Genomic DNA, 14,450 nt, shown 5'->3' with positions numbered 1-14,450 from the left:
CATGTTTTGTAATTATCTAAAAGCATATGATCAAGTTTTTAATTTGGGTTTTTTGGTACTAAGAGGGACAATGGGGGCCCAAATCTCAAGTCAATAGGCTTTGGTGAGGTATTGGCCCTAATGGACTCAATGGTATGATTGTCCAATCCTTATAGGATTGCTTTAATGAGTAACGGGAATGGATTGTGAATTGGAGAATATCCTCCACTTAGTATGTTGATAATACCCAAAACATGTTTGATAATTACCTAAAAGCTTATAATTTAGGTTTAATTAAATCTTTTAGTACAAGGAGGCACAATGGGGGACTCAAGTTAATGAGGTTTGGTGAGGTATTGGCCTAATAGACCTAGTGGCATGATTGTCAAATCTCCATAGGCCCTAATGGACTCAGTGGTATGAGATACAAATATTATTGCTTCCTTAAATTTAGTAACCACTTACGCAGTAAGCCACAAATGTGATTCAATTCAAAAGTATTTTATTTAATAAAAACGAAATAAAATCCTTTTACCAAAATATTATCTTTAAAAAATAATTTTCTAAAAACTGAAAAGGATTTTTATTATCTTATTAAAATAATATATTTTCCTTAAAAAGATATTCCTTAAAATCAGATATTTACTTAAATAAAACGATTTCCTAGAATCTAGGCATAAATCACTTTAACCGTTGTATTGCTTCATCCTATGTCTAAATTCCTTTTAATAGTTAGCACCTTTAACTTACTATAACAGTGTTAGTTCGTCTGTTCCTTACAAAGGAATATATGCTCATTCTCATTCTAAATTGTCATAGTTCCTTACCAATTCTTACTCGTTCCATTACATTAGAACTAGAAACATAAGGCCTTGCTTTGGTCTTCTTGTTCCAACGCTTCTCCAGTACCAATTCCCTGATCATCTTCACTTAGTCTTCAAAATTCAAACATAATTTCTTCTTTGATTTAGTATTCTCTTTGCTCCTTTCATTGATACCTTGTAAAATCCATCCACTCAACAACTTGTTAGTTCAATACTTAGTTTGTATCTTTATTCCTTTGTCATCATTAAAACTAGGGTTCAACACTTTGGGTTTTCAGTTTCTAAATATAACCGATAAAGAAAAGAAATGGAAAACTGATTTTGGTCTTCCACTTGGCCAAACGCCGCTCAACTAATTGCACGCAAAACCCATAATAATTTTAATAATAATACTAATAAAAATTAAATAAATATATTACAAACCTCCAAACTCAAATAAAATAAGAATTTTCGGATCATAATTACCTTAATAAATATAATGCTTATTTGAATTAATTCTCTTAAAAATAGGACATCTATAAAGTATATATGGTCATATGTTCATTATGTGTTTGGTACAAATTAGTTGTACTAATAACATGAACTCTGACATATGTTCATTGTCCTATTAGCATTTGTTCGTTAAAAATATGTTGGTCAGATATTCATTGCATTTCAGTCATATGTTTGTTGTGTGTTTGTTATATATTCAGTGAAATGATATGAATTTATGATGGATTAATCATATATTTGTCTACAAACGTGTGGTATTTGTTCAAATGTTCTTTTTATGATTATATGATGTTTATTGTATTATTTACAAAATGCACATTTTTGGGTCCATGTTCATTGTATGAGTAACAAGTGCTCACTAAAATCATTTTAGGTAGAAGCTCGTATATTTAGTCATAATTTTATTGTATGTTTGTGACATGTTCATTGTATTATTAAAAGGTGTTCAATGTGTATTTGAAAGATTATGTTCATTGTATTATAAATTTGAACAATTTTGTACTAACCATTTTTTTTATCAATTTAGTTGGACAAGATCAGACAACTAAGGATATGATATGGTATCCACATCTCACATATCCCATCAATTGAAAAAGGGAGGGAGTTCGGAAGCAAGAATATCTTCTAAACGAACTTGATAGTTTTTATTTAAAAATATATTTTCTTTTGTAAGGCTCTGATGTTCATATGTCATATATTGTATTATTTCGATTACATGTCTGCCTTTGGGTACATAATGCATTTTGAATTTACCATCTTTTATAATTATTGTTATTTAGATATTTATACTCCCTCCGTACAAAAAAGTCTCAAGACTGATCTCCTTTTATGTTTGTCCCAAATTAGTGTGAACACTTTCATTTTTAATTGACATGGTCTTACTATTAATATATTATTTCTTTTTACACTAATTTGGCCCACACTTTACCTTTTATCAATATAAAGTTATCCAACTTTCTCTTTTCTATGATAAAAAATACCCCACCAACTCCTATCACATCTACTTTTTACATAAAATAACATTTGATAATTACACTACAACTTATCACCTTAAAATACGTGTCCCAATAAGTGTTCACATCTTTTTGGGATGGAGGGAGTAAAACTATTCAATAAAAATGTTCATTATAAATAGTATGATTGCACTGCAGCATCATATTGGTTCATTGTAAAGAATAATAACGACAACATATATATATTCATCACAACAAGCGTATAAGTAATTTGAAACAACATTTTTCAATAATTTGAATCAACAAACTAACAATTTGAATCAGCATTTAGCTTAATGTGGAACACTCCATCCATTTACACAATTAGGAATAAGGAAATACAAGCAATATTAAGATCGAAAGTGGACGATGGTGCAAATATCACTGAGACAGAAAGTGTCATTCTAAAGTTCAACCAAATATTTTTTTTTTTAAAATTAACATTAATTCATTGATTCAAAGTCATACGACATCTACAATAGAAGTAGAAACTAAACAAATACATATCAAAATGAAATAAATACAATTCTAATATGACAAAACCACGATCGTTGAGTAGATCTAACAATTCTGAAAATCCTCATCTTTCACATCGCTGTCTGATGCAGCCTTCTGCAAGGGGGTCTGTCGATCTTTTGTAGTTTTAAAGTAGAACTGGATTTAATTCAAGTGATTGTAGATGAAGTCTTGACATCTGTTGCAATTCCGCACAAATTTCGTTCAACAAATCAACATCTTAAATTACACAAAAATCCAAAAACAAAGTCTTCAAACTCTCACATAGAGAGAGATAAAACCCAAAATATGGGTAGATATAACCCAATATATGGGTAGGAAAACTCTCCATTAGAGAAAGACTGAAATTTATTATAAACATAAACTTAAAAAAAACTAGTAACAAAAGAAGAAGAAGGGGCTTACCACCGCCCAAAAGGGTGGTGGTATCCCCTAGATTGAAAATTAGGGTTTTGTGGGAGAGGAGAGAGAAGAGAGAAAAAGAAAGGAGAGAGGAGGCGATGCATACGCTAAGTTCAACCAAACATAATCATAAAGAAAATGCCAAAAATATCATACTAAAATATCCTAAAACAAGTTTATACATCCATAAAAAACAACTAGAAATCCCAAAACAAAAACATATCATCAAATATCTCATGTCGCAAAATAACAACTGAAACACTACTATTTTACACCTATAAGGCTAAAAGACTTTCTGTAAACCTCACATATACCGTCTACTAAAACAAATATAAAAAATATAGGAAATCTCCCGAAACGCACTTCTCGTGCCCATACTGTTACAAGTCTAGTCGGAGCCATCTATAATTCTAAAGAAAAAATAAATAATCCACACTCACTGAGGGAAGTAACTAGCAGCTATCCAATAACAACTATAACAAAATAGCATTAGAAATAAGAGTTAACAATCAAGAAAATTGTCACAACATACTCCACTAAACAAATAATCACGCAGAAATTTATACTACTAACTCACATGAAAACAAAGACTTCAAGCATGAGTTTTATAACTAACGAAGAATAGCACCAACATGTTCTAAAAACCACATATCACCATAACACACAATAGAGTGAAGCATAAGAAAGTTTATGAGAAAAAGAGCATAACGTTGTGGATCGCAACCCACTTAATAATGTTTTATCAGATTGCAATCTTCAGATAGTCTATGGACTTAGGTTCCTTGTTGCCTATGTCTAAAAATGACCAAACTTCCTATGCAGGATAGTACCCAACTCTGTACTTCCTTACCAATCGGACGATAACAATTAACTCAAGTTTAACTCGTAGATCGCAACCCGGATGGTTGGCATGTTGTCCACCGGGGACAACATCTATCCCTCCAGATATCTAATATCTAAAAAATAGTACATTCCCGTCCAAAATTCTTCCATCATCAAATCCATAGGGATATCAATGGCCTTAAACCCAAATCAGTAGAAAAACTAAGATCCTAATCCCAGTAATTCAAATATTAAAATCTACATTTGCATAATTCCCATCAAAAACGTAACAATAACCAACATTCTCATGCAACAACCATATTCATAACATAATACAAAAAATGATTAAGATTTTTCACAATAATACTAAAAAAATCATAATACACACAAATAAACCACTAATATCAGAAAAATTCATTGCAAATTTGACAATTTTCAAGCATAAAGAACTTCCAAACTTGACCACAACTCACTAACATAAATTAAGCATCTGAAACATAATAAAATTAGACAAAATGCAAGCACTAACGGATCAGACCTACTAGTCTGCGAAGGTCATGAATGCTCTATGCACAAGAGAGAAAATTAGACAAAATGCAAGCACTAACGGATCAGACCTACTAGTCTGCGAAGGTCATGAATGCTCTATGCACAAGAGAGTGTGTGTGGCACAACGATCGTGCGTTTAACACACAAACATTGCGTCTGACGCATCTCAGCTGTGTCAGACGCGTCTTGGCGAAAAATCCGGTTTCATAAAACGAATACAATCCGACTTGTGTGGACCCGGTTCACACTAAAAATAGTGTGGACCAGGCCCACGCACGTGACCCGTTAAACATTACTAACTTTTAATTACCAAAAATGCGCGATTTTCTTTCTCTTAAATACTTCCAAAATCCGCCACTTTCTCTCTCTTCAATATTTCCAAAAACCATAGATTCTATCGCTATTAAATTTCTGCAAATTATTGTTTCTCTCCATTGAAATTATTCCTACAAACTAAATTGATTCTTCAACAATTTCCTATCGAATTAAACAATTGCGAAAAATTCATGGAAAATTCAGGTTTAATTGATCAAATAGATCTCAATCAGAGTATTGAACCATATAGTATAGACAACCTATATCACTCGACGACGACGAACAACATTGAAGCAATCGACGACGAAAATCATCACAATTCAATCCAAAATGTGCATCAAGATTCACTGATAATAGATCTCAATAATACACCAACTGTTGAAGGTAACAGCATCCAAATCAATAATTTCATTTCTTTCATTAACCAAAAGAGTAACACTATAACTTTATGTAGGTAATGTGGTTCTGTTTCATGATGAGATAGAAAATCAATTTGGCGAGCAATATCCTACTTCATTTGTTTCAAGTAATGAATCTAATTCAGCTGTCATTCCAGGTAACTAGTTACACTATATCAAAAATAGATACACTATATGATACAGAGATACACTATATCATACAGAGTTACACTATATTCTATAGGAACACAATAGGAAATATATAAATTATTTACTTAGATGCATTACAGAAACATACACTATATCAAACATAGATACACTATTGTTGAACCCTAGTTTTGATAATGACAAAGAAACAAAGGAACAAACTAAGTAGTGAACTAATGAGTTATTTAAGTGTATGGTGTTTAAGGTATCAATGAAAGGAACTGGGAGAATACGTAGTCAAGGAAGAAGTCAAGAGAGGATTTCAAAGGCTAAGTAAAGAAGTTTCTATGTTGATACTGGAGCAAGCATTGGATCAAGAAGAATAGAAGCTAGGCGTTTTATTTTCTAGTTCCAATGTAAAGGAACAAAGAAAGAATGGTAAGGAACTGTGGCAGTCTATTTGAGAATGGAGTTTGTTCCTTTGTAAGGAAAAACTAAGTGGCACTAAACGAATATGTTAAAGGAACTTAGTTAATAAAAGGAACTAGACTTAGGCGTGCAACATTATAACGGTTAAAAAGATATTTGAGTAAGTCATGCCTAAATTATAGGAAATTAGTTATATCTAATTTCAAATGATAAAATCAGTTTTAAAAAGAAAATCTGTTTAAGAAAAAGATTTTATTTTTCGAAAAATTAAGAAAATAAATATCCGGTTGTTAGAAAGATTTTGTTTAAAAGATATTATTTTCTTAAAGATTAAAAATTCAGTTTTAAAGATAAAAAGAGTTTTTATAAAAACTGATTTTCGGATAAAGCTCAAGGAACTCCTATTACTTAGGAGTAATGGCTGAAAAATATCCACGTTCATTTATAGTTCATGGGATCATGGGACATGATGTGAAAACGTGTTCCTTAGGGGAAGGAACATCATGGGTTAATGGACTAAACATGTACTCTAGTTTTAATCCCACGTTCTTCATGATTAACACTATAAATATAGAAGTCTAGATAAGTTCCAAATTGTGTCTGACTAAGTAATTAAGTGAGTTTAACTAATTAAGTGTCAGTGCCTTCATTCTCTCATAATAGCCATTTGTTCTTTGCCTTCTTACTCTAATTCCACTAAGCTTATTTCGATCAATTGTATTTTGGTTTTTGGGGTAAGGGAACTTTGAGTGAAGTTCTGTAAGAGAGAGGCTTTGAGTGAAGCTTGTATGTGTGAGAAAACTTCGAGTGAAGTTGAGAGGAACTGCTGTTAAGGGAACAGTGGCTCAGGAACTTGAGTTTAGGAACTCAAGGTGTGGCTCGAGTTAGAATTAGGTTGTAACAAAGTTGTTTGGCCTAATTAGTGAAAGTATTGAGTTTAAAATCCCTAGTGGTCGAGGTTGTTTCTTCTTGTTGGGCCCAAGAAGTTTTTCCTCGTAAAAATCCCTTGTGTTCCTCTAGCTTGTTTATTCGTTTAACTTTTAATTTTCTCAAAAAGTTACGTTTATTTCTACACCTACAATTCACCCCCCCCCCCTCTTGTAGTGTTCCTATGGAAATAACAACTATATCATAACTACGTACACTATATCATAAACTACGTACACTATGCCATATAGGAACATAATAGGAGATATAGAAAATATTTACTTGAACGCATTACAAAAACATACACTATATCATTTTAACATACACTATATCATTTTAACATACACTATATCATTCTAACATACACTATATCATTGTAACATACACTATATCATTTTGTTATACACTATATCATTTTATTATACACTATATCATTGTAACATACACTATATCATTTTAACATATACTATATCAATAAATACACTATATAATCTATACATACACTATATCATTTTAACATACACTATATCATATCAATATACACTATGTCATTTTAACATACACTATATCATCACAAAATACACTATATAACTTAAAATACACTATATCATTTTATTATACACTATATCACTTTCACATACACTATATCATTGTAACATACACTATATCATTTTAACATACAATATATTAGAACAGAAGCACATACACTATATGATTTTATTATACACTATATCATTATAACATACACTATATCATTATAACATACACTATATCATTATAACATACACTATATCACTGAAACATACACTATATCATTATAACATATACTATATCACTGAAACATACACTATATCATTATAACATACACTATATCATTATAACATACACTATATCACTGAAACATACACTATATCACTATAACATAAACTATATCACTATAACATACACTATATCACTGAAACATACACTATATCACTGAAACATACACTATATCACTATAACATACACTATATCACTGAAACATACACTATATCACTATAACATACACTATATCACTATAACATACACTATATCATTATAACATACATTATATCACTATAACATACACTATATCAGAGATAACATACACTATATCAGAGATAACATACACTATATCAGAGATAACATACACTATATCACTGAAACATACACTATATCACTTTCACATACACTATATCATTGTAACATACACTATGTCATTTTAACATACGCTATATCATCACAAAATACAATGTATTTGAACAAAAGCACATACACTATATCATTCAAAACTACACTATATCAAAAATACCAACACTATATCAATCTAAAAAATAATATATGAAATAGAACACAATAATTCATATATACATAACAGAAAAAAACATTAACCAACTTCATATATATATTTAGCATTCATCAATTAATTACAAAAGATTTGTCACTAATATGACATAACAATGTCATTATTTAGTGACAAATAATAATAGTTTAAAGATTCTTCATCATCCAAAAAAGGAGTTGTTTACATTGATAGGGCTCTTTACTTACAGTGCTAGCCAAAAAAAACACAATAAAACCCCTAGCCCTAATCCCCTAACTAACTCTAATTAATGTTTTATTCTTCACTAAATAAAATTGGGAACCCATCACAGTAAGCCCACCATTCACCACTAATGTGAGCCCAAAAATCAACAGCATCATCAAAAATTATGGACTTGAGAGCCCAGGCCTTCATGGAGGTGTCCTCCCTCTCGGGCGTCCAATGAACTGACTCCCTTACTTTCCACATCTTCCTCCATGTTTTACAAACATTCATCACATCTTCAGAATACCAACATGATACTTTAGAGAACACATGAAACGACATAATCTGTTCCATACACAACAGTTCGTGGGCATCTTCTAAACCATACCTTGCAATGGTCCTCGACTCTCTGCACACACTTTCCACACACTCTCTGTCCTTTGGGTCAGAAAGTCGAGGAAAAATATGGAAACGTAGAATCTCATGCATTGAGAGGACTGGGTGAAGTTGATCAAGTGAAGCCATTTAACCTTCGAAAAAATACAAAAAATCAGCATAAAACAAATTTTAATCCACCACTACACTAACCCCTGTTTTACCCTCTGTTTTACACCTTCTTTTAATTTTAACTTGTTGAGTTTAACTTCATCATTTCACAGCAAATGTAAACTATACTTGTTTACTAACAATTAATAACAATTCGCTAAAAAAATTGAAATAATTATCACAAAAACCTAAACTGTATGATAACCCAAAAAAAATTCACATAAAATTTAACATAAACAAAAAAAAAAAGAGAATTATGAATGTACCTTGCTAAAGTAAGAAAATGATGAGTTCAAAAATCTCTTTCAAATCGCTTAAAAATCGCTTTCAAATGCCTTCAAATCGCCTTGCTTAGTATGGTGGGTTTCTTAGTGGAAATAGCTGAGAAGAAATGAAAGGGTGCCATTCTTTTTAAATGAAGTGACTGCAGCTCAGGAAATCATCAGAAGATTATGCGCGGTACCCAACACAAGTAATTATTATTTTTTGTTAATAAACCATAGCTTAACTACAGTTGGCTTAATTTTATTTAACTATGGCCATACTAATAAAACGTTACGTACATAAAGTTCTAAAATACCAAATGTTAAGTCACTATATTATAAATAAAACCTTACGTACACTATATCATACATAAATAAACTATATAAAATATAAATACACTATATCAGATACACTATAACGTTAATACACTATATTAATACATAGTTCCATTATATTTAATACACTATATTATATATACATACACTATATAATATCCATATACACTATATCATTTTAATATACCATGAAGCTCCTGTTAAAAATCATACACTATATGAAAATTCACATTATTGTAATATACACTATATCACATTTACATACACTATATCATTTTAATATACACTATATCATTTTAACATACACTATATGTTTTTTTTTTTTTTGAAGGGGATACACTATGATTTTAATATACACTATATGATTTTTTAACACACACTATATGATTTTAACATATACTATATGATTTTAACATACACTATATGATTTTAACAATACACTATATCACTTTAACATACACTATATCACTTAAACATACACTATATCATTTTAACATACACTATATCACAAATCTTGTCCACCTTGATGATTTTAACATACACTATATCATTATAACATACACTATATCACTTTAACATACACTATATCATTTTAATATACACTATATCATTTTAACAATACACTATATCACTGTAACATACACTATATCATTTTAAGGTACACTATATCACTTTAGCATACACTATAACACTTTAACATACAGTATATCATTTTAACATACACTATATCATTTTAACATACACTATATCATTTTAACATACACTATATCATTTTACCATACACTATATCATTATAACATACACTATATCACTTTAAGATACACTATATCACTTTAACATACACTATATCACTTTAACATACAGTATATCACTTTAACATACACTATATCATAAATTGATACGCTATATCATATATACATACACTATAATAAAAGTGATAAATATATATTCATTCTTTTATAACAGGTTCAATTGGCCAATCACTGAATAAACATGAAATTGGAGGAGTTTTACTTGGTCAAGTAAGATCAACATTGGATGATATACATGAGCTATATTGTCAGCATGCTGCTATAGTAGGATTCGGTGTTAGAAAATCCAAAAACAGAAAAAAAGAATGGACATCAGTTGTGCATCAAAAGTACTATGTCTGCTCTGCTCAAGGGAAAAGAAATACCAAAATCAAAGAAAAACAGGTAGAGAATAATACAGATATAGTAATACAAGACAGTAAATCAAAGAAACAAAGGACACGAAGAGTTATGATCAGAAGAACTGAATGTCCTGCACTGATTAGAGCAAGGATGAACACTGAAGGACATTATGAAATTGTGCAGCATGTTATAAAACACAATCATCCACTTACTAGAGAACCATTAAATTACCTTCATAGATCTGAGCGTCAGATGAGTGATCCAAAGAAACAAACCATACAAGCTATGCAAGAGTGTGGGCTGAGGCCGATAGATTCATTCCGATGTATGAGTACAGAAGCAGGTGGTGAAGATGTATTGGGTCATTCCATGAAGGACCACTTCAACTGCTGTTATAAACTCAAAATAAAACCAATTGAGGGAAAGGATTCACAAAAAGTTGTTGATAACCTTTATGAGCAGATGCAAACAGATAGTAACTTCTTCTTTAGAGTAAGATTGAATGATGAAGGAAAGGTTTGCTGCTTGTTTTGGAGAGACTCTATGATGCTTGAGGACTATACAATCTTTGGAGATGTTATGGTTTTTGATACTACATATAGGACAAACAAGTATAATCTTATTTGTGCACCATTTGTAGGAATTAATAACCATATGAAAAACACAATGTTTGCATGTGCATTTCTTGCAGATGAGACAATACCATCATTTGAATGGCTTTTTGAAACATTCAAGAAGTCAATGAAAGGTAAATGTCCAATAACTATATTCAGCGACCAAGATGCTGCAATTGCAGGAGCAATAAAAAAGGTACTCATGTTTATGTGACATTTGCACAACTTCTGTTATGTACTATTGAAAGAGCCAAGACTAACTAAATAAACTCATTGACAGGCTTTCCCAACATCAAGACACATGCTATGTTTATGGCATTTGAGTCAAAATGCAAATCAACAATTTGGATTGATGAAAGCTGATAAGGAATTCAAGAACATTTTTCACAAGTGTCTCAGTGGTTGCATTACAACAGCAGAATTTGAACAAACTTGGACCACAATGACAACAAAATACAAACTAGAAGATGATCGATGGTTCAAAAGATTGTATAGTTTGAAAGAAAAATGGTGTACAGCATTTAGCAAAGACTTCTTCTCTGCTGGAATACTATCTTCACAGAGAAGTGAAAGCGCAAACCATGCTATTGGGTTTAAGGCAAGCAAAACCACTAGCTTAAGTGACTTCTTTTCAATATTCCAACAGACAGTAATAAGGTGGAGAAGACAGGAAGAAAGGGATGATTTTGACTGTACAAAAGGAATACCAAAATCAGATCTCTGCATGAGTCCACTATTAAAACATGATGCTTTAGTGTACACACATACTCTTTTCAGAGATTTTGAGGATGAATTCAAACATGCAATGGCAAGTGCAATTGAACTAGTTGGTACACAAGGGAACACTCTGACATACAGAGTTTTCCTCAATGGCATTGATGGTTCTTCTCAACAAGTTTCATTCAATTACCCAGAGATGACAATTGAGTGTGGATGCAAAAAATTTCAAGAATCAGGTTGGTTGTGCTTTCATGCCATAAGAGTTCTACACTTACATTCTGTCCAAAAAATTCCAGAGAAATACATATCATCAAGGTGGACAAGATTTGCAAAAAAATAAGTTTGGGAGAAATTTGATAATCAATTGAGAGAAAAAGGAGAAATAATCAGCTTCACACCATGGAGGCTGCACATGATAAGGAGGTATGTAAACACGCTATACAATGTATCATTTTAATATACACTATATCATTTTATTATACACTATATCATTTTAACATACACTATATCATTCTAACATACACTATATCATTTTAACATACATTATATCATTTTAACATACACTATATCATATCAATATACACTATATCATTTTAACATACACTATATCATTTTAACATACACTATATCATTTTAATATACACTATATCATTGTAACATACACTATATGATATCAACATACACTATATCACTATAACATACACTATATCATTTTAACATACACTATATTACATAGAAATACACTATATGTTTCTCTATATACTAACACATTAATTTCATAAGGTACTATAACCTCATATTAAAGAGCCACATAATAGAACCAGCTAGAGCAGTGATAGAGGAAAGTTTCAAGAAAACAAATTCAAGAGTTGAAGAATTAATAAAGATAGAAGAAGCAAAAGCATCAGCAGAAAAAGCTAAAGCTCATGAGAAAGCATTACAAGAAGCAACTGCAGCATTACAAGCTAATGAGAGTCAAGAAAACAACGCACAAGAATCACCACCAATACCAACAGTCTTGGATCCGGATAGAGCAGTCACAAAAGGAAGAGACAACAAGCGAATAAAGGGACACTATGATTTATACACAAGGAGTTTGGAAGTATAACTCCAAAAGAACATCTGTTCTAAAATACTTTACCAAGAGAACTATACAATGTTTTAAATCATTTGATATATTTATGAATTACACTGTAACATACACTATATCATTTTAACATACACTATATGATTATAACACACACTATATCACTTTAACATACACTATATCACTGTAACATACACTATATCACTGTAACATACACTATATCATTTTAATATACACTATATCATTTTAGCATACACTATATGACTTTAACATACACTATATCATTATAAGATACACTATATCATTTTAACACACTGTATCAATTTAACACACACTATATCATTTTAAAATACACTATATCACTCTAACATACACTATATCATATCATTATACACTATATCATTTTAACATACACTATATCATTTTAACATACACTATATCATTTTAACATACACTATATCATTTTAAGATACACTATATCATTTTAAGATACACTATCATTTTAACATACACTAGCACTTCAACATACATTATATCCTTTTAACATACACTATATCATTCTAACATACACTATATCACTTTAACATACACTATCTCATTATACATACACTATATCATTTTAATACACACTGTTCACTTTAACACACACTATATCATTTTAATATACACTATATCACTGTAACATACACTATATCATTTTAACATACATTATATCATTCTAACATACACTATATCATTCTAACATACACTATATTATTCTAACATACACTATATCATTTTAACATACACTATATCATTTTCACACACAGTATCATATAGAATGATATGTATAGAATAACACTGCATATAAAAATATACACTATATCATGTAGAATAACACTATATCATTGAAAACCACACTATATCACTACAAACTACTGTTAGAATACCAACACTATTTCTAAAATCATTCAAGACTACATAATTACATTGTTTGTAAACCTATTATATCAACACCAACCTAGTACTAGATTAGTAACATTGTTTGTAAAATTAGTGAAATACATCAATATAGTTTTACTTTCCTAATTTGACAGTTAACTTTTTCTTTGCTGTTCTTCTTTTTGCATCCTCAAGTTGTTTCTTCTTCTTCTCCTGCTGCATTGCATTTCTCAATCCTGTTCTATCCTCTCACTCTCTTCAGCTTTCTTCCTTCTATTGTTTTCAATTAAAGCAACAGTCTCTGATCTCTTTGATCTGAATGATATCACGTTTTCCACAAGCTGACTTCTATTCTTATTCAAACAGAAAAACATGCAACCACACAAAGAGACTCTTGCTGCTTTCCTAATATTCTCCTGAAAATAAATTAAATAAGTAAGAAACTATATATAAAAAAAGATTAGATAATCA

The 14,450-nt window shown here is 30.5% G+C and overlaps 1 protein-coding gene across 1 annotated transcript; it reads left to right on the top strand.

Moving 5' to 3' along the window:
* Window positions 1-5,082: 5,082 nt before the first annotated feature.
* Window positions 5,083-13,079, top strand: LOC125493554 (protein FAR1-RELATED SEQUENCE 5-like). Its single transcript, XM_048637015.1, has 5 exons — window positions 5,083-5,275; window positions 5,346-5,447; window positions 10,450-11,447; window positions 11,532-12,207; window positions 12,790-13,079. The coding sequence occupies exons 1-5, from the start codon at window positions 5,083-5,085 to the stop codon at window positions 13,077-13,079; spliced, it is 2,259 nt and encodes a 752-aa protein (XP_048492972.1).
* Window positions 13,080-14,450: the final 1,371 nt, after the last annotated feature.

This window comes from Beta vulgaris, chromosome 9 (assembly GCF_026745355.1).
Source record: "Beta vulgaris subsp. vulgaris cultivar EL10 chromosome 9, EL10.2, whole genome shotgun sequence".
Lineage (NCBI taxonomy): Eukaryota > Viridiplantae > Streptophyta > Magnoliopsida > Caryophyllales > Amaranthaceae > Beta > Beta vulgaris.
This window is presented reverse-complemented; position numbering and strand designations above follow the sequence as displayed.